General features: G+C 35.2%; 2 protein-coding genes across 2 annotated transcripts in view; one reads left to right on the top strand and one right to left on the bottom strand.

The window, feature by feature from the left end:
* The window catches only part of Hs6st (heparan sulfate 6-O-sulfotransferase), a 229,021-nt gene extending 206,656 nt beyond the window's left edge, over window positions 1-22,365 (bottom strand). The window contains exon 1 of the mRNA XM_073079645.1: window positions 21,702-22,365. Coding sequence (XP_072935746.1) covers window positions 21,702-21,890 — 189 coding nt within the window. The 5' untranslated portion in view covers window positions 21,891-22,365. The remainder of the gene's footprint in view (window positions 1-21,701) is intronic.
* Window positions 3,992-5,060, top strand: LOC140747398 (uncharacterized). Its single transcript, XM_073079829.1, has one exon. The coding sequence runs from the start codon at window positions 4,083-4,085 to the stop codon at window positions 5,058-5,060; it is 978 nt and encodes a 325-aa protein (XP_072935930.1). The 5' UTR covers window positions 3,992-4,082.
* Window positions 22,366-22,423: the final 58 nt, after the last annotated feature.

The raw sequence follows: 22,423 nt of genomic DNA, 5'->3' as shown, positions 1-22,423 counted from the left end.
GTGGTTAAAAAACCTGGCCTCTTGATGAAATGGTCCGAAGTTCAAATCCCAGGCAGGCACTTCTGATTTTTCAAAATTATGTGTGTATTGGAAATTAATTATTACTTGCTAAACGGTGAAAGAAAACATCGTGAGGAAACCTGCGTACCTGAGAGATTAAAAAAAATCTCAAAGGTATGTGAAGTCTACCAATACGCACTTGGCCAGCGAGGTGGACTATGGCCTAATCCTTCTCATTCTGAGAGGAGACCGGTGCCGAGCAGTAGGGCAATAATGGGTTGATGATGAAGTTTTTCAAAATTCAATTTATTCCATGTGCAAATACAACTGCCCAATTTAGCTTATGCATATGAATGAATGCGCAACATAAACAAATCGCTCGAATGACTTATAACCATTTGGTCGTATCACAGTAAAATCATAATATGACGGATGTTACACAAAAACATAAATTAACACACAAAGAAATATTAGGCGACAGAGCGTGCTCGGGTTTGAAATGTCCGGTCAAAAATATTAGGCATTACACGAAGGTACCTACCTAATTTTATAACTTATGTGAGTAAGCGGACACACCCAAGATTTAGAAAAAGATTCATTACATGCAACAACACGAGCATGCAGTCCATCTGATGGTAAGTGGCTACTGTCGCCCATGGACATCTGTAATCAACCCAAGATAGGATTAGATATTCCTACCTGAATTCGACCACAGACGCGCCGCCACCCTTGAAGACTAAGCTGGCATGCCTTGGAAAAGTATGTCTCCCTTACGACGCCCTTCAAACTTCAAACAGCTGTTAATATGCAGAAATAGGCTTCTTAGCTTACCATATACGCTAAATGTATTGCGAAACAAGTCCTGTGTTATTTTCCAAGCGGAATTGTTGTGCTCTCATTTAAACAGCATAAGCTACTCCCGTCTGATTCCGAGGACTAATTGAGATCGACTGACTTGGATACGCTGACATTACATTTGATGAGCTTTAGGAATTCCGGGACTTCCCTCATATTTTTTTATATTACGGATTTTGCCGGGCTCATTGGCTGAATACTCGTAAAATTTTATTAATGTCGCATACTGTACTAGGTAACCGTATTTGGGGTTATATACTTAACAACCTTGTGTAAGATATTAATCTTACACAAGGTTGTTAATTTTTATAATTCATATTTACATATGTACGTAATATCTTTAAATGCTGCCTACACTTGTGGCCCCACAGGATTTCAAGTTGTGGATATTATTATAAACAAAACTAGCTGACCCGGCAAACGTTGTGTTGCCATATAAATAAAAAAAATTTAGGGTTGTACTACCCCTAACTTTTAGGGGGATGAAAAATAGATGTTGGCCGATTCTCATAGATACCGGATAAGCACAAAAAATTTCATCAAAATCGGTCAAGCCGTTTCGGAGGAGTATGGCAACGAAAACTGTGACACGAGAATTTTATATATTAGATTAATTTTTAATCTAAATCATAATTTAATAACTTGACACGGGGTCGGTCCCGTAACCCCTTGCATAGCAGACGGTATTTCCACACGGAAAAGTAGGCAACATTTGGATTAGGTAACAAATATCTTGTTCCGTGTTCAGTTTTTCCTGTTTTTATGTGAGGTTAAATTATAAAAATGTCAGTTATTTTTAAATAAGAAATATTCCTATTTAAGTTATTTGTAATTTTGTATTATTCCTATTGTCGACTTATCTTTTTTTTGTTTACGAGGAAACGTTGGGAAACCTTCAAAGGCACACCGTGTCGTGGGAGCGACGCAGGGTTATGTGGGATTCTTACCGCACTAAAACCCCCCCGGTGGCCGTCCTCGGCGCTGCGTAGAGGACTCCGGGATCTCCAAAGGAACGCAACCGGAGCCCTCTTAGCACGTTGCCCTTGGCGCTCGCCTCACCGTCTGATGCGTACGACAGTATGCGACCACACATACCGCCGTCCTTCCCGGGGCCGCTGGCCGGGCGGTTCGAGCTCCCACTCTTGCCACCCGCAACCCCGGAAGCTCCCTTTTAGTCGCCTCTTACGACAGGCAGGGGATGCCATAACCCTATTCTGGTCCCGAAACGACAGGGATATTCCGTTAACATCTAGGTCCGGTATAACCGTACACAAATTAACCGGATCAGGGAGGATTCCAAATTTAGAATGCATTAACGTTATTCGATTGTCTAATTAAATTTAAGCCGATAATATGACGTTATTAGCTTAATAACTAAGCCGCAGAATTACTTGAAGCGATTATATTGTACCTAATTAATATGTTGGCTTGATCGAATTACACATATGCCGGTAAGCTTATAGGTCTCAAATAGACAGGTCATGATAATATGGATACGGTTTATTTGTAAATAACTGGATGTCTAGGTGAACTTTGTACAACCCAAAATGAGTTTATTGTAACTCTTTATGACCATTTGCCCCGTGGTTTCATCCGCGTCTTAATTTTTTTTAATGATTTTTTCAAATATTTTAATGATTATTGTGCGAATTCCGAAGCAGACAAATGCAATAAATTAAAAATCGTAAAAATCGGTACAGCCATCGATATACTACTAATAAAGACGAATGTCATTGGGAACAGCCCTTTTTGAGTTATAAATGGTGAAACTAACTTTAACGTGTAACATTATACTCAGAAAATACTAATGGAACTAAGTGTGTGTTTAAATATATATGTTTGTGTGTATAAATATCTATTGCGAATCTAAAGCGTACCTCGAATACATAATAATGTAGAACTAGCAAATATCTTAAATACTTTTTTCCTGTTTGTTACGCGAGTTCTATGTAATTTAATTAACTAATAAAATTTAATTGAATAAAGTCTTATCAGCATAAAACAATTAAGTTATCTAAAATGCCTAACCTATTTTGACGTCACTTTATTCAACCTTTAAAAGACAGATATTAATTATGGCAGTATTTTATAAAGAGACTAGCTAACGCGGCAAATGTTGTGTTGCCATATAAATAAAAAAATGTTAAGGGTGAAAGAACCTTATCACTTAGGGGTATGAAAAATAGATAGTAGCTGATTCTCAGACCTACTGAATATGCATATAAAATTTGGTGAAAATCGGTAAAGCCGTTTCGGAGGATTACGGTAACTAACATTGTGACACGAAAATTTTATATATAAGATATATTTATCAAAATCTGAATTTTCAAAAAGCAAAGTGGGAATTATTAAACATTTGCATCCCACTCCTTGGTACAGGTATGTCCCAATAACTGAGAAATAACCAGAACTATTGTCCACCACCACACCGCAGAATAAGGACGCATGCATACCAACAAATCAATAAGCGCCTTACTAACATCTCATTCCTACTCATAACATAGATTAGATATGAGCATAAAGTTGTGCCCACACTGAATTTAATCAGACCATCCCCTTCAAATAGTCGGTCTCGTGGTCAGCAACTCACCAGACCGCACACTCTAGTTCTAAACTTTACGTAATATTATATGAATCTGTTCAAATAGTCCATAGCGTGAACTTTGAGAACCTCAGGCTACATATGAATTATTTGTAAAGGTAAATAGCCTGAACTGGAGCAATAAGTAAGCCGTAATGAGGTTTATTCGTATGTTGTTAACATTAATTAAAGTTACAATGGTTGTTTTTAAAGGTCATTACAATACCCTTACCAGGAGATTTTACGTTTCGACAAATAAGACTGTTTTGGTATTTATTTATGTATTTGCCCATACAAATTCCAATCAGCGCCCCTAGCGGATTGTGTCAGAACTAGGAAGTCGTATGGGCCAATACGTAAACAAATACCAAAACAGTCATATTTGTCAAAACGTAAAAACTCATGGTAAGGGTACAGAAATGAACTTTATTAGTAGATGTTGTTCCTACGTCTGCCTGTTATCAGCCTATTGAATTTTCGCCGAATACATATTATAATGGTTATCTTAAAATATAAAAAAGAGTAAAAGTCGGTCAGTCGGTCGGTAGACGACAACTCGAACACCCGTGCCCCACGCGCCTGCGTTAACGCAACTGCATACGGTTCTCAACCTCAACATATTTATTCGTATTAGTTTTCTGCAATTATGTTTACGTGCGGTCGCTGCGGTGTTCAAGCGAGAGATGGTGCTCAATGTTCCTTGTGCTCGAAGCAGTTTGACTTCCCCTGTGCAGGTATCACTGAAGTAGGCTACAGGAAATTGGGAGACAGAAAAGCCACATGGAAATGCATAACCTGTAAAACTGGAGCTGCAAGCCCAGTTCCCGGTAAATCGCCCACCAGCCTCAGTCCTTTCGCAACAAGTGACCTGGACAGTGTCAGTGTGGAGCTTCGTAGCCTCAAAGACCAAATGTCATCACTACCTCAACTGCTAGCTGCCGTGAGGAGCATTCAAGAAGATTTAACGGACCTTAAATCGCTGAAGTCAGAAATATCAGACGTAAAAAACTCGTTAGATCATATTTACACTTCGGTTGATGGACTCACAAGAAGGATATCTGAAATTGATCTTGAGGTTCAGACTCTTAAGAAGACTAAAGAGGACGTAGCCCGCTTACAACTACGGTTAGAAGCTCTCGAAACCACAGCCCACGAAAGTGAGCAACGGGCTCGATTGAACAACATCGAAATCAAGGGAGTACCGAGCACTAATTCAGAAAATTTATATAATATACTCTCGAAGATATCCGCTAAGATCAATGTAAGCGTCAGTAATGAGCAGATAAACTACATTGCACGTGTGCCCACGCATGGCGACAATCCTAATAAGAATATAATTGTATCCTTGCACAATCGGTACCTAAGGGACAACTTTGTGTCTGCGGCAAAGAAATGCAAATCCTTAACACCATTGGACATTGGCCTCAACGGCTCCAATAGGATATTTGTTAATGATCATTTAACAGTAGTTCATAAGAAAATACTAAACAGGGCGAAAGGCCTCGCCAAGGAAAGGAACTTTGCTTTTGTGTGGGTAAAAAACTGCAAAATATTTGTTCGAAAGAACACCACCTCACCGATTATCCTGATCAAAACAGAAACGGATCTGAAGAAAATAAGTTAATAACACTAGTTCTATTGCTAATATTTTTCATGTGCACGAGAAGGTTGGGAAGCGCAGGTATGGCTTACTCATTGCTTGTTATCGCATTTGTTATTTACGCTTCGGGTCTCGATGCATCTACCTGCGGTACTTATTTATTTTTTCGATCTTATGCTTATATTCTTAAGTGTATGTTTTGTTGGCACCTTGCGTCTTTAATTTGCTTTTCTTTGGTCTGTTTGTTATACTGTTTAATTAATGGCAGTATATATTCTAAAATTTTTAAAATACGAAACATCTCTTCTGCTTTAATGATACTAAATGCTGTAAATATAATATTTAATAACTTTCATCATACGTATGCGCCTATTATTTTTCTAAAATATTGCAGTAATAATGTTTAATATTTACTATCAGAACGTTCGTGGCTTGCGGACAAAGGCACAAAGCTTATATAGTAGTATTGCACTGAATGACTTCGACATAATTTGTTTAACGGAAACGTGGCTTAATAGTGACTTTAGTAATAATGAATTATTTGACGACCGTTACCTCGTATGGAGGCGTGACCGGGATTATGCTCATACTAATCAAAGTTTAGGGGGTGGTGTTTTAATCGCCGTTCGTCGTACCATAGTCGCCCACGAACGTGTTGACTGGTGCTCCACAGCTGAGGATCTGTGGGTAACTTTAAACCTCAAACACGCTACGACACAAAAACATCTTAGGTTGAATCTCTGTGTTGTATACATATGTAATGAAAACTTGGGAAACTCATTACTGACACAATTGCAATGTTTCTACACAAAATTACATGATATTGTTTTAAACAACTTATCTGATGAATATTTGATAGTAGGGGATTTTAATTTACCTAATTTAACATGGAAAGCCTCGGAAGATGGGAATTCATTTCATGCTACAAATACACAAGGTTTTATTCAATCAGACTTCTTTGATATTATCGATTTATGTTCCTTATCACAATTTAACAGCCACGCTAATTGTAATAACAGAATTCTGGACTTAGTATTTTGTAATAGCCATATTAACGTCCAGATGTGTTGCGATCCATTAGTCCCTGAAGATCCTCACCACAAATCATTGTGTATTTCCGCTGACTTTATCCAACACCGTACGTTATCTGTTGTCCCAAGAACTAAATATCTTTTTCACCTGGCCGACTATAGTTCAATTTGTAGAGAGTTGGACAGTGTTGAGTGGGAGGGTTCTCTTCGGAGGGGAACAGTGGAGGATGCGGTATCTGTGTTCTATGACAAATTGGAAGTTTTACGAAATAAATATGTGCCATCTACCTTGTTTAAACATACAACTAAATTTCCTCGCTGGTATAAAACCCCATTGATTAAAATCTTAAAAGAAAAACATAAATTTCACTGTAAATATAAGAAGTATGGTAATTTATCGGATTTAAATTCATTTACATTATTACGTGATCGTGCTAAAAGTTTGGAAAGTGCCATGTTTGATGATTATATACAGGCTGTAGAAAATAATATTTGTAATTCACCAAGAACCTTCTGGAATTATGTCAAAAGTAAGAAGTTCTCAAACACATATCCCTCTAATATGAAGTACATAAACCGGTCATCGGGTGACGGTGCAGAAATATGTGAAATGTTTAATAATTTTTTTAACTCTAATTTTCTTCAGACCACTGATACGTTTAATATTGACACAAATAGTCTGCCTCTGAGTGATAATTGTTCTGATGTCAACACCGTAGAGGTTAATGGTGAGGAGGTGTCTAAACTGTTAAAAGCTGTTGATCTGAATAAGTCAGCGGGACCGGATGGTATTCCCCCAATCTTCGTCGTCCGCTGTGCTGGCTCGCTTACTCAACCGTTATGTATACTTTTTCAGCGCTCACTAAATGAAGGCGTAGTTCCTCATATTTGGAAGAGAGCATTCATCACTCCAATTCATAAAAAAGGGCCTAAAAACGATATCCAAAACTACAGGCCAATCTCTAAACTCTGCCTATTTGCAAAGACACTTGAAAAAATTGTGCACAATCAGGTATACCCTAGCCTGCGTAATACATTTATTGATGAACAGCACGGTTTTTTAAGTAATAAATCCACTGTGTCTAATCTGATTGTCTCCTCTGACTATATATCTACCTATATGTCAAATCCAATGCAGGTAGACGTGATCTATACGGACTACAGCAAAGCTTTTGACCGTATAGATCACGTAATCCTGTTAAGGAAGCTTATGATAATTGGCATTAGAGGTGATTTGTTTAGATGGTTCGCATCTTATATCAAAAATCGAAGTCAAATAGTCGTCTTAAATGGCTACAATTCTTCACCTGTATACATATCGTCAGGGGTCCCGCAGGGCTCGCTTTTGGGCCCTTTGCTGTTTGCCATCTTCGTTAACGATATTAACACGTCTTTTAAAGCATCCAAAATTATCCTATACGCTGATGATATGAAAATCTTATGCCCCATTACCAATATTACAGATTGTACTACTCTTCAACAAGATCTTCACAACTTAGAAACCTACTGTTCCCTCAATAAACTTGAGTTGAATGTATCAAAGTGTTTTGTCTGTTCTTTTACGCGTAAACCCAATCCTATAATTTATAACTATAAGATACATAATACATTGTTAAACAGAACTAACTCCATCAAGGATTTGGGTGTAACTTTTGACTCCAAATTAATATTTGATAATCACGTAGAAGACGTTATTAAGAAAGCTAATAAAGCCCTAGGTTTTATTTTAAGAATTGCAGCAAATTTTAAGAATATCAAAACTCTAAAAATTCTTTATTGTGCATTTGTCCGCAGTCATTTGGAATACGCGTGTCAAATCTGGAATCCTCAATATAACATATATATCGATAGATTAGAGCGCATACAAAATCGTTTTTTACGTTTCTTACAGTTTAAAACTAATAAACATATATCTAATTATTATCTACGCTGTAAAAAGTTTCATATCCTTCCGCTATCTGTTAGAAGAAATATAGCTGACTTATCATTTCTCTTCAAAATTGCCAGAGGTGCTATAGATAGTCCTGAACTGTTAAGCAAAATACAACTGAAAGTACGTTCATTTAACAAGCGTGACCCGACTCTGTTATCAATACCGTTGGTCAAAAGTAAGTACCGGAAAAACTCCTTCATGGTAAGATCTTGTAGATCCTTTAACAATATATCAAATAATATAGATATAGATTTATACCATACCTCCGATTCTGAACTCAAGCGTAAATTGACAAAAGATTTCTTCACTTCCTAACTGTAAAATTTTCTTCAATTTATATTTATTTATATCTTCGTTATTGCTTTGTTAAAATCTATCTCTCATGCTCTAACTTCACTTGACCATCTATGTATCTACCGATCCTTTACCTATTTACTATGCTTGTATTATCTATTTGCGGAAACTTTTAAATGGCTGTCATTTACTTACTCCTTTGTATATGTACTATTCCTAGCTGTAAGTTTTCCTTCAATAAATAAAATAAAATAAAATAAAACATATAACCCCATATGCGACGAATTTTTAAACGTCTTTTGTTTTTGTTTTATACCGCAATCATTTGCAGCAAATAAGCCCATTTAAGTGCAATATTAAAAAAATACATCCAGATTATAGACTGACAGACAGACAAACATTTTCAATACATCTATAATAATGTTTTGACACCCTGCAATCTAAATATATATAACTCAAAGGTGATTGACTGACATAGTGATCTATCAACGCACAGCCCAAACCACTGGACGGATCGGGCTGAAATTTGGCATGCAGGTAGATGTTATGACGTAGGCATCCCCCAAGAAAGGATTTTGATCAATTCTACCCCCAGGGGTATAAAATAGGGGATGAAAATATTACTTAGTATACTAATACTTAGTATACTATAAAATATTAGTATACTAATTTAAAAATCACAACCAATGTTTATATTTTCATGTCGTACACAGTAGTCACAAGCATATTAATATGAAGCTTTATAAACGACACTAGCTCCCTATATAGAAAATCACAAACAACTTTATACATTTTTAAAGCAACAATTTTACCAGAGAATTCTCATCATGTATTAAAGTCACAGTGCATAAGAATGAAATGCACCACGCTTCACGAACATGGTCGCCCGACTAGAATTAATTACAGTAATTTACTAATATTAAAAATTACATAACAAATGGACATTAAAATGCGAACGTCGCGTGAGACGCGCCGATCAACGGGCATGGATTATGTATGTTGTATGTATGTATTGTATGTATGTAGTGAGTAGTGTACGGGAATAGGGTTGGTATTATTTTGTTAATCCAACGCAAGGGGACTGTCGCTGTCTGTTTATATTTAGAACAAAGAAGACATTATAATACATTTTAGTACATTAAGTCCATGTTAAACTTTATTATCTAGACAATTAAATGATGTTGACGTATATGTTCGTTAACTATAACTATAAAAAAGAATAATTATTAAATTTTGTGTGTCTGTTTGTCTGCGTTTGTTCCGGGAAATGTCTGAAACTGTTGCACGGACTTTTACAAGCAGTTAGCCGATATTATAAAGAGTATTTATTCAACAAAATTTAAAGCGAGGATTTCCAGAGTATCTAAGTACAATTTCAAAGGCGGGTGAATACTCAATTCACTATATTCAAGAAAGTTGAGAAAATTAAAAAAACAGGTGTTGAATCACACTTATTGCTGATTTACAGCATCAATGTATCAGCGTGCCTTATTCTGTTTTTAAATATGGTACTTTTTTATAATATAGGAGTAGCAGACGAGTATGCAGTCCACCTGATGGTAAGTGGCTACTGCCGCCCATGGACATCTGTAATCATCCCCAGATAGGATTAGATAGTCCTACCTGAGGTCGGCCACAGGTGCGCCGCTACCCCTGAGGACTAAGCTGGAACGCCTGGGAAAAGTATGTCTCCCTTACCACACCCTTCAAACCGGAACACAGCAGCGCCTAACACTGCTGTTATTAGGTAGAAATAGGTGTGGCGCTGGTGCCGCCGGAGTCGAACCACAAAGGGTTCTACCAAATTCAAAGTACTTCTGCGTATAAAATGCATCTTTGATTTTGTTATGACGCCTTTTATATTTGTAGTTCATCAAAGGCTTCAATGACTATGTGACTAGCATAAAATAAAGTAAATTGCATGTCAATATACTATCCAACTAGTTTAATATACAAAATCAAAAAAATCACTAACTAAATTTAGTATATAAAAAGAACAGGTGTTGAAAACATCGCGTGTCGATGAAAATATAGAGATAAACCTAACCTTTATGTAAATTTCTGAATGCTGAATAATAATCGTTCATTTCAGATATAGATTTGTACTAGAATATATAATAGGTATACTAGAGTAATATTTCAAGAGGAAATAATTGTTTTTTGTTACATTGTAATCGATAAACATTGAAATTACAGACTGTAATTCTACATTATGTAAAAATAATATAGATTACATTTAATTTCAATAATTACATACTTATTAGCTTCCCTAATAGTTGTAGTAGGTACCAACATTTCTTATAATAGATGCCGACAATTTTAATTTATTCTCATAGAAAATAATTATAATGATTAGAATTTTACTCAAATTTAAGTAAATGTTTTACTCAATATAGTTTTTAATATTATTGAGTTAATATTTGATTATGGTAATTTTCACAGAGAGACGAGTGACTTTCGTCTCCCGAGCGTCGCCACGCCAACAGCCGGTCTGACACGCTACTTTATATGTTCACTAGTGGTGCCCGCGGCTTCGCCTGCATTTTAAAGAAATAATAAATATGACATACATAAAACGGAAAATTTGTACCTGCATTGGAATGACAGTGGTGCCATCTGTCGAAAATTGGTCTTACCAACTCCCAAACGCTCGTGGGCTCTTGGAAAACAACTTTGCTACAAATCATCAAATGCATAGTTTCCGATTCTATAACTACTGACGAATTAATTATTAATTAAAAAAAACCTTTTGCCACTAAATTGTGAATCTAAACCATTCTCAAGTCCCCTTGAACACACACAACAAATTTCATCAAAATCAGTCCACTCGTTTAGGAGTTCAGGGACATACACACGCACATAAGAAATATATATATATAAAGATAGAAAGAATATAGCGACACCTACAGGTAAAAACAACGTCTGCCGAGCTTGTATTATACAAAATAAACCCACGACTAACACCTGCTATTAACAGATTGCAAGGCGAGGCTAAATAAATTGACTTAATGAGATAGGATTGCAATCTTGAGCAATTTCAGTGGGAGACGCCAGGAAATAGGTAGGAGAGTAATTATTTTCATGTTAAATACAGCAGATACAATGTTTTAATTTATTTCTAGCGGTTTATTAATCTGTGTCGTACTAATAATCTTCTTTTTTTAAACGCTGAACAGTGTTTATTAAGCATAGGTAATTTTAGCCAAAAATTTGAAGACGACGCTTCAAAATTACTTTTAAGTGATCAAATAAATATGTACCGAAACTTGGTGGAAGCACTAGCGTGCGTCTAGATTAGTAGTTGGATTACGAAATTATTAATATGGTGATTAACATTTAAGATATATTGTATACTAGTTCCGGCAAAAAAAAAATTTAAAACTAGCTGACCCGGCAAACGTTGTGTTGCCAAATAAATAAAAAATGTTAAGGGTAAACCCTTATTACTTAGGGGTATGAAAAATAGATAGTAGCCGATTCTCAGACCTACTGAATATGCATATAAAATTTGATGAAAATCGGTTAAGCCGTATCGGAGGAGTACGGTAACTAACATTGTGACACGAGAATTTTATATATAAGAATATCAATAAATAGCAAACTTTTATTAAGTAGTTTTTAATAACTCTTCAATCTTCACTTCTGCCGTCTTATTCTGCTTTAAAACTACAGCGTTCAGTTTAAAACATGCGCTAGCACAAACAACTTAACCACACACAAGCTATTCAACATAAAATAAACACAGCAAGTAAGGTTTTTGTATAATAATATGTACTTTGTAATGTGCATTATCATTCACGACACACCCCCGCTTCGAGGACAGCAACCCGTTTCCATGTAGCGAGGGACTTCTCGGTGTGTTACAGGGAATTTAAAAATTAAACGATGATTTTTAAATATTGAGTCTTTAACATAGCTATAATTGCAGGCAGCTTGCACTAAATCAAGAATAGAGCGATATCAAAGTCGTGGTTTAAGCCCATTTAATTATTTCGTACGTAAACAGCCTAAGTACTGTTTTTCATAGCCTCGGAAACATTCACATACGTTTTAAAGAGAATGCATCAACCATCGATATTTTAACTACGAAAAAATATTTAGGTAGTTAATCTATATCGTTGTGCTTTTTTAATTGATACAGAAACTTTAACAGAAACACTGTTTAATGTATTCTATCTTATTCTCTCGCAGACCGAGTCCTATAGATGTGTGTCTCTATTTATTTTCAGTGTCAGTTTTCGTTTCATCCACTTTCAAATCATAAGGTGCTAAAGAAGTTTTCTCATCACAAATGATTCACAAATTGAAAAACAAAAAATGCCATATTGTAATTACACACAAAGGTTTCAATTTCATTTAATATCATTTAAGCATTTTAGAAGGTCCTATCCTGCTATCCAGGTGTCATCCCCATTATCATTCAACACACAAACCGGCCGGCAAGCGAACAGGACTCGCCCGCGCCATATGTGGCGGACCCTGGTCACCGTGAGGACTGTAAGATCGTTTCGAATTTCAATCTAACTTGTTTTGTACTACGTAGAAGTCGCATCAGTTGATTGCGATGAAATTGTCATTAAATTTTTGTATATTGGCAGACTTTTCACTGTCCTTTTGGAGGATAAGAGTCTCTCTCGTTATGAGCACTGGAGAACAAAATCACGCATCTCCAATGTGGATTAGACCTTCTAATGTTGTAGTTTGTTGTAGTGTAGTAGTCCTTTCCTCTTGGAAGGGACTACTACCCTACAACTCAGTCTTTTAATACTGAAGGGGAACTTCCTTGCACCTTCAAGGACCGATAAAGAAACCTATGATGCTTCGTAGTGTACATACTAATTAATTATTACTTCCGACGAGTTTCTTTCTATAATAAAGGAGTAGCGAACGAGCCTTCATGAACTGGAATGCATGATAACTTTATGGTAAGTGGCTACTACCGCCATAATATAGGATACCTCAAATAGGATTAAATTCCTTCCTGAGATCGGCCACAGACGCGCCGCTACCCTGAGGACTAAGCTGGAACGCTATGCAAAAATATGTTTCCCTTACCACAGAGGAAAAGTATCGAGATGGAACCTGCATGCCAAGAGTTCTTTGGAGTATTACCTAAATGGACTTCACCTTTAACTCCATTATTTTCAACAACACATGTCATGTGTGTTAAGCCAAATGTAACATAATTCATTGATCATTAAAGAAATTAAAAGTATTATTTATGTATCTTGTATAGGCTTACGAGGACACTTACAAAATGTCAATTATGATTATTTATTGGATCGAATGAATAATTGGTAAAATGCGAGGCGATTTCGCTCATGGACGGTTCCGTACGTCTATTTGATTAACTTTGTATTTTTAGTATTTATTGTTATATCAGCTGTGTAAGTAAATACATAGTGAAATTTAAACTTTACCTATTAGATCATAATAATAACCTAACCTAACCATCATCTATATATATATATAAATATAAATAAAATTAATAAAATTGGAATGTCTGTTTTTAATACTGAAATAACCGCTTTTTGCTAATGTTTTCTTGTACGCCTCCCACATTTATTTTCAACTGTTTTTTTTTTATTTATTGTTATAGCGACCACAATAATAAACTGTATAACAGTATTTGTAAAAATTGTGTGACTATCTATTATGGTTTAAGTGATAAAATCCTGTAACAGTCTGACATACAGCCAGCGGAGGTTTAGTAAAAGGCCTTCGTTTTCACCCTTTAAGCACGGAACCCTAAGAACGAACGTACCTAGATGCTGATCAGAAAATTGTCATTCACAGCATACGGCAATAGATAGGGCAACCTGCGCACCATATGCGGAAAGTGACCGTTAGGCGTATGAATGTTACAAAAGCTGGCGACACTCAGTAGGCTGGATAGGTAATAGAAACTATAAATAAATTTTAATGTTATATAAGTCTACCTTCAGAACCATCCATTACCACCATTTAAATGTGGTAAAACCCTTTGTGGTTCGACTCCGGCGGCATCACCACCACACGCATTTCTACCTCATAACAGCAGTGTTAAGCGCTGCTGTGTTCTGGTTTGAAGGGTGTGATAAGGGAGACGTACTTTTCCGAGGCGTTCCAGTCCTGAGGGGTAGCGGTGCATCTGTGGCCGACCTCAGGATCATATCTAATCCTATCAACCGTTGATTACAGATGTCCAGGGCGGCAGAAGCCACTTACCATCAGGTGGACTGCATGCTCGTCTGCTACCCCTATATTATAAAAAAAAACTCTTTTTCTATTTTAGTGTTAAGTTATTCTTAGTTTTTGGACTCAATTACGGAGGTTAATGTTTTATGAGCTTATGTACGTACATTGTATGTATGTATGTATCATTCTTTGTTTTAACGGATTATAACTTATGAGGTGTCTTTGGATTCTAATTTTTTGAAGTGACACAGGCTATATTTTTAAGCAATCAGTGTTTTTTGTTTTTATAATAATTCTCTACTTTTTTTGTTTTTCATATTCTTCATAAAACACCCTTTGACTTTATACCCATTTAATAGGGGTTAGTAAAAAATAATAGGTCGGCTAATTTAGGGCGTCACCGCCTAATCATGCATTGCATGCATCATCCAAACCTATCGTGTAAAGTTACGTACATAAAGTTTCAGCTCAATTGTTCAGCATAACTATATTCGCAATATTTGACTCTCAAATAAGAACTAACTAACAAAGCAAGTTAAATAAAAGCTTATAACCATAATGATGTCTAAATAAGGCAAATTGTGACACAATACAAAAGTAGACTATTCCAGTATACACAAACAGAAGCGAGATAATCTGGCACAGTAGCACAAAGGCGTGATACTGTCGCCTTGGCAGCGTCTTGTTCATCTGCACCAGTGGTGCTCAAAGTTTCGTCTACTGAACAATTTAAATCAGTTATTGTGTAGCGCTATCCAAAATTTTCAAGCAGGGTAATTTCTGAGTCCCACCCACAAAAAGAGAAATGTGTACTTATTTTGCACGTAAGAAGTTACACTTCCTCGGAGCATTTAATAAAACAAGAGTGCACGTGTGTCGCGTGCGTGTACACGTGCCATAAGTGAAAGTATTATAGAACAGAAAATATTACAAAATTAGTACATGATTAAATGGTTACGTGTCATCGTATCATAACTACCGTATCGTATTATAACATAAACAATAAAATATTTAAAATTACTTCCTTCGTAGCCTTTTCTTCAAAGTTCACGACATTTACTTCCAAAATTGTGTCGATTTTAGATATATTGTAAAAAATCACTCATCATTTTTCCCACAAACGCCATAACAAGTATATCTTCAACAAGGTATTTTCGACTTTGAGAAACACAGATCTACACTAATATGGTGCTCTTACTGCGAGCTTAATAATTCCTCATACGCGACAAGTTTACTTTCCTGTTACAGTAATAGGCTTACGTATTTACTTCGCTATATAAATATATAATTTAATCGCGTCTCTTTCATTTCAAAGTGCTTAGCTGTTATTGAAGTTAATCTTAGACTCATACGCAACTTATAAAAAAAATGTTCTTTTTTTGATGTGAAACATCTATAGCCGCACGTAAAACCGATTTCTGGCGTGGCGACGCATGCCGTGGCGGCGCGTCGCCACGCTATACGATGGTATATATATACAGTCTATATGCAGTAGTGTGTACGGTGTGGCGACGCGTCGCCATGCGCAATCGAATTCAATAAATAGTCATCGTTATCTGGAAAAAAATCGTAATATTTTATTTTATCATTATGACATATTTAGTTCCTATCACAATATGTTCTTTTCTGCATATTACTTTTACAAAATAATGTCGATGTTTCACATCTGCCAGGCGTCCCGTGACGGCTCAAATTTTTTTTCGTCTATTTAAATTAATCTTGAAAACACCTGAACCGGTGTTAATGGAAGTGTTGCGTAAAAGATTATTAATTTCAGAGAGATTATCGCCTATTAATAATATGAATATATTCAATATTTTGCCTATCAAATTAATTTCTTGATATTTGAAAATGATTTTCTCAAAAACGAACTTTATGTATAACATTTTAATAATAATAACAACATGGTTATTATTGGTCAATGTGAACGGGTAGCAAAGATTTTTCCTAGTTTCGAATTATCGTCCATTAATCGAATATGCAGATATTATATAAAAAAAGCCTGAATAATTTTAAATACCAATTTAAAAATAATTGCCTAATAATTAAAAATAGGAAATGGGTAGCTTCTGTAAGAGTCCAAAGATACTTCGACAATATTCTTACAGGAGTAAAAGTTATCGATAAGACCACATTCGTATGTCGCGTATCTGTCGATTATCATAACGATAAATCGATTGACATGTGTAATCCGCCTATTCCTCATTTAGATGTCGTAAGCGTGTTTCGCGCCTACATAATTGTGCGTTGTCGTGTACCAACCGCCTATTTCATTAATGAGATGTTGAATACGATCCAAAAATAAAACGGGAACTATAAATGAATCTCCATTTGTATTTCTAATTAAAAGCTCATACGGTTGCACAGTTTCTTACGCTTACTTACGAGTAGTTTATGATTGCTTTACAAAAAATGCAAAGAACTTGAATGGTGCCACGAGGAACTTTTTGCAATGCAATCGTAAATTTATTATTACTACCTACTACGTTATTTCTTTATGTTTAGAAAGTTCTACTTTTACAATTTATTGACTATTAAGGTCATATTATTTAAGCGAACTAGATTATTGCATGCCAAAGCAAAACTCATGTTCTCTAAGAGTGTCCAAAAATCTATATTGATTTAGGATCTCTTTGGAATCCCCTTATTAGGAGCTATTATACATATGATTGCAGATGCAATGGGCAGGTGCCTACGAATCAGATAGCCTATAAATAAAAATAGTATAACCAAAATAATAAATATAGTCCCAATGCCTTTAAAAAATCGGTAAAAATAAGGTCGGTAAGTAATAGGTATGTTTAGGTAGATTTAGACTCCGCTGACAAAAAAAAAAAATCCTAATTTTGTAAGCCTGTTTGGTCGGGAAGCGAGTCCAAAACCCTGCGTGGATCAGCATGGTGACCACGGTAGGTACCATTAAAAGTAGTTACGAGCATAAACTTAGAATCTTTCGCTACGTTACGAGTAACGTAATTTTACCAAACATTACTGCAGTTTCATGTCAAATACCAGCTGTCAACAGTTAAGTCCAGTCAACTAAACAGCGTAAAGACGGACAAGAACGAGTTAAACAGGATGCAAATTGAAAAGGTCAAAGACAAAGAAAAAACACATCCTGTTAAACAGGATGCAAATACTATAAAAAGATCTCTTACACAGTTACTATGCTTCTGATGGACGCAAAAAGAAAATTCCACTCCTCCGTGCAACAACATTAACTTCTTTAATTAGCGGTGGAAAAACTTCATTAGGAACGCTTTTTCAAGATGGTGGCAACAGCCGTTACCATGTTAGTCATTGCATGGCGTGTTAATAGCTTTCTGTAACTATATATTTCTGTTGTAATAAAATTACACTTAAGTTTCATTACGTATTTTTTTCAAATTTGGTATAAAGTATAAACCAACATGCAATTCGCCTGTGTATGGTTACTGTGTTACTGTGTACTGTAATCTACCTCAAAGAGAATTGGAGACCTGGAGGCCGGGAACCCTTATGTTGCTATGCCAGAGGAACCTGGAAGACCCCGACTGTGCCTAACTTGGAACACCCCAATTGTCTTGACAACCTTGACGGTCTAAAGTCGTGACACATACAGAATCACTTAAAACGAACTACTGTGTTACACAAAAAATAAATGTGGGTGTTGTACGGCCACATCCACGCAGCGTTCTACAAACTGTAATGTAAATAAACAAGTGATCTTCGATGATTGACATCACTATCACTACCAATTCTTTAGTTTATATTAACTTACGCATGTTATTTTTATTAATAATGTACGAATAAATTGTTAAATGTCGATCTTTGATAGGCAAACCAATGCATAGATTGATTATAAATAACGGGCGTTAGACTATACTAAGATCTTGAATCGCATTTTCAAAAAGTATCATTCGACTTTCGTATCTCGAGTTTTAAGACAAACATAAATACCACAGGCTACTATTAACCCCGACAATATCTCAGATGTTCGCGAAAAATCCAAAAACCGTAACCCTAAACACGGGTACACGTAGGAGCTCCGCGGAATCTCATTCTCAAAATAGTTTGTTCTTAGTGTAAACAAATGTTACGGCGTACAGCGTGTAGTAGTCAAGGTTTACGTTATGTACACGTGGTCGAAGTCGTATGTGGATTGGAATCGATAGAAAACTGTTTTTAAATAAGCCCCAATACATTTAATTTACCACGCTTTTATTTGATTGACCTGTATGTATGTAACGGAATCTTTGAACTCGATTTTAACCCACTTTGAACGGTCCGATTAAGTTAAAATTTTGAACTATTATCAAGAACCGATGATAATACACTTTTTAAATAATTTTATCCCATTCACTCATCAGGGTCGTCAGGAATCAGAATTAACGATTTTCTTTGTGCGATTTTAGCGTGGTTTTTAGTTTTAACACTATAATTATTATAAATATGATACGAGCGTGAGGGCCAAACATCTTTAACCAGCTCGATATAGAACAGGGGTTTTACGTAGCCAATTTTAAAGGATAAGGGCTTATATGTAAGTCAGCTGGCATCCGTACCCATTTACTAAACGCAAGATCAGCTTCAGAAATAGGTGTGGCGATGGTTGAGGCATGTTGGTTTTACACCTTTCAAATTTGTAAGATTTTTTTAGAAACAGGCTAGAATATGCAACACGAAATACATTGTTATAGAACGTATTTTTTCTTTTAGACCCGTCCTAGATCTAGAAAGTAGCGTAAAATTAAATATATATACGTGACGAATTGAGATCCACCGTGCGAAAGATGGTTGAAAACAAACAAATGACACACTCTTCTCCAAACATTGCGATTACACTTGCACAAAACCTTGTATGAACAAATGTAATTTCCTCGGTAAATAATTATTATTACATCGCTTCTAAAATTTTTGGGATTCCATTTCTAGGGTTCCTTACCCAAAGGGTAAAAACGGAAACCTATTACTAAGCCTCCACTGTCTGTCCGTCTGTCACACAGATCTATCTCCTGAACCGTAATAGATAGAATTGTTTTTTTAAAGAGTATGCATAAGGGTAGCCATAACAACAAATACTAAAAATATAAAAGTTGAAAATACTTACCACGTTGGAAACCATTACTTTTTGGACGTTTTTCGCTTTATCTATTGAATAGTAACATGTAGACAGTTCAAATTTTCCCAATGCATTTAGGTCAATGGCTACTACGATATCAAATACTAAAAATAAAAAAAATAAAATTTTGTTAGTACGGAACCCTCCGTACGCGAGTTCGACTGGCACTTGGCCAATATTTATTACACGTTGTGTTGACTGTCAATATATTTTTTCTTAAGGAATTGCTACCAAGAAAGATAGCCCTTATAAGTTCGGCATGCTTAAGCATGAAGTCTAAATAAGGGCCTACTTAGTATGTTGCAGTCTTTAGGCCCTAACGTAGGCGCCTTAAGGTATTTTTACATTTGCCGGTGGGCGCAAAAACTGACGCTACTACGAATGCGGCCAATGCCACCCTTTTAATTAGCGAAGAAAATGTCGATACGAAGTCGTTATAGTTTTATAAGTTCAAATTAAAAGTAAGTAAAGTACATAATATGCGTCTTTTAATTCGGACCGTGTTATCTAACTTACGTAATTTTTTATCAATGTCAGTTCATCTACGCAGCCATAACTTTACGCAGAGTATCGCAAAATACTCTTAAAAGTCTAAAAGAAGACAAAAATAATCTCAATTAAAAAAATCGACTTTAACACTTTGTTCTCGTTTTGATTACTTAATTTAAGTTCAACTGCAAAACAAAAAGAATGTATAGGTTCATATTATTTTATATCATAATTGAACTAAATTTCGCATGCTAACATAATTATAGCAAAAAAAAATACAATAAACTAATTATTAATTTATAATTACAAAATTGAGGCATTATATATTAATTTATTATAATCCCTATCAATTAATCAATTTCAATTACATCATTACATTTTGTGGTTTTGTGGTGAAAGGGAAATATGAATTCATTAACAATATTGTATTATAAATATTAATTATGTAACACATTTTCTACAGCAATCAATAATTGTTAAAAACAAGCATAAGTTGTGGCTCATTAATATAATTAAAATTAATAGCTAAATGTATTTTTTATCAATTGCAAAATAATTAAATGCTTAAAATATGTAGTAGATATTTACGGATTTGTGTTTCACATGTGTATCCTAAGATTAAGTATCAATTTTACTTTATTTTATTTTTGCAGGTACTTGTATTAAATACAACAAATAAAACGAAAAAAAAAAGCAATTATTGACATAAGCAATTTGATTGTTACTCTTTTAATTGGACATAACACCACTTATAAAATATGATAGTTGTATGAAGACAAACTTTTTGTGACTTTTTAGAATATGCACTTATTTATATAATTTTAGCTGTTGTTGTATAAGAAATATAAGGTTTATAGCCCTCCATTCTATCTTTATTTTAAGGGCAACAAGATTTATGAAACATAAAGAATGTTTGAAATAACAACAACATTTTAATGTATTTACTATTTTACATTCTAAATGTTGTATGTAAGATTGTTAGAATTAATATATTGTGAATAATAAAAATCTTGTTTTAATTTGCAACTTGATTTTACAGTTTTCTTATTAGTGAGCCTTCTTTTTACATCTTCATCTTGACCTATGGGATAAATTCAACATTAAAGCCAAGATAAAATTAAATAGTGTTACTAACAACAAAATAAAGATTTGTAAATAAAAGTAATTTGAATGGGCCATGATTTAGAATTATGAATAACTATTTAGCTATGTTAGCGAACAAAAGTTGCCAAACAAATTTGCTAGCCATTCTAAGGCCATTATGAAGTCTTGTAGCATCGATTTTCATTTATTGTATAGAAGTGATATTTAGTAAATGTATTACAAGAATTTGTTAACGCATAAACAGAATTGATAATAGTTCAGATACAACAAGTGCGACCCACAAATCAGATGAGCACATATAATCTAAATAGAAAACTTAGATATTGGACTGGAATAAAAAAGAAATATTTCTGAGAAAAATGATCACTATATTTTAAATACAATTATATTGCGGTCTATGTATTTATTGGTAAAAGTTGATTCAACTTTTTTGAAACATGTATTGCAATTTTAATGAACTGTGGGTAATTGGAATAAATATAACTTGTAGTATGTGTTATCTATTTAGGAGGGGGGAACCTATAAAATAGTCTTACCTGATCTGGGCAGAAATATCCAAAGGCGACCATCCCGAACAGTGAAAGTAACAAACAAAACAATATCACTTTACGCAGTTTGGATCTCGGCTCCATTTTTTTAATTTCGTAAGCGCCGCTAGGCAACAGGAGGGCGAAGTCACTATCTACTTGCACGGACACACTTTTTTGCATTTCGGTCGAATGCATGTCTCATTTTTGCGGAAATATATAATAACCGATCACACTCACTAAAGCAAAATTCGTAGCCTCAACGGAGAGACTTTATAAACTAAATCGTAAATTCGTAACACTTATCATTTTCTCAAGTTATCGTTCTTTGATTATCTGACAGAGATACGAACACGATAACATTGTTTTGCTGATATCGCGCGGGAGGCGTTGTATCACAACCAAAGCCAAAACTAAAGTGAGGGTCGGTGGCAAGCGAACGAGTGACAGAGCCCCAACTGTATATAAACATTGGTGATATATAGGACCACTTGCTCTCGCGGAAATTTGAATCTAGCACCTCTCACTTGTACCCTAAAACACTTCACTTGCATACTCATTCACTAATATTTGGTTGTAAATAAAACTCTGATTGAATAAATAATTCTATTCTAATATGGGTACACAATCCGAAAGCACAGAACGATCGTGCATTGGAGAAACGTCTACTTATGACAGCAGTGACAGATTTCCCTAAGTGACAGTGACGTTCTAAGAAGTGTTGCAAATAT

This window comes from Epargyreus clarus, unplaced genomic scaffold (genome assembly GCF_041222505.1).
Source record: "Epargyreus clarus isolate Ecla_fem2 unplaced genomic scaffold, WU_Ecla_fem_2.2 ptg000014l, whole genome shotgun sequence".
NCBI lineage: Eukaryota > Metazoa > Arthropoda > Insecta > Lepidoptera > Hesperiidae > Epargyreus > Epargyreus clarus.
Note: the sequence above shows the minus strand (reverse complement) of the source record. Positions and strands in the feature narration are given on the sequence as shown.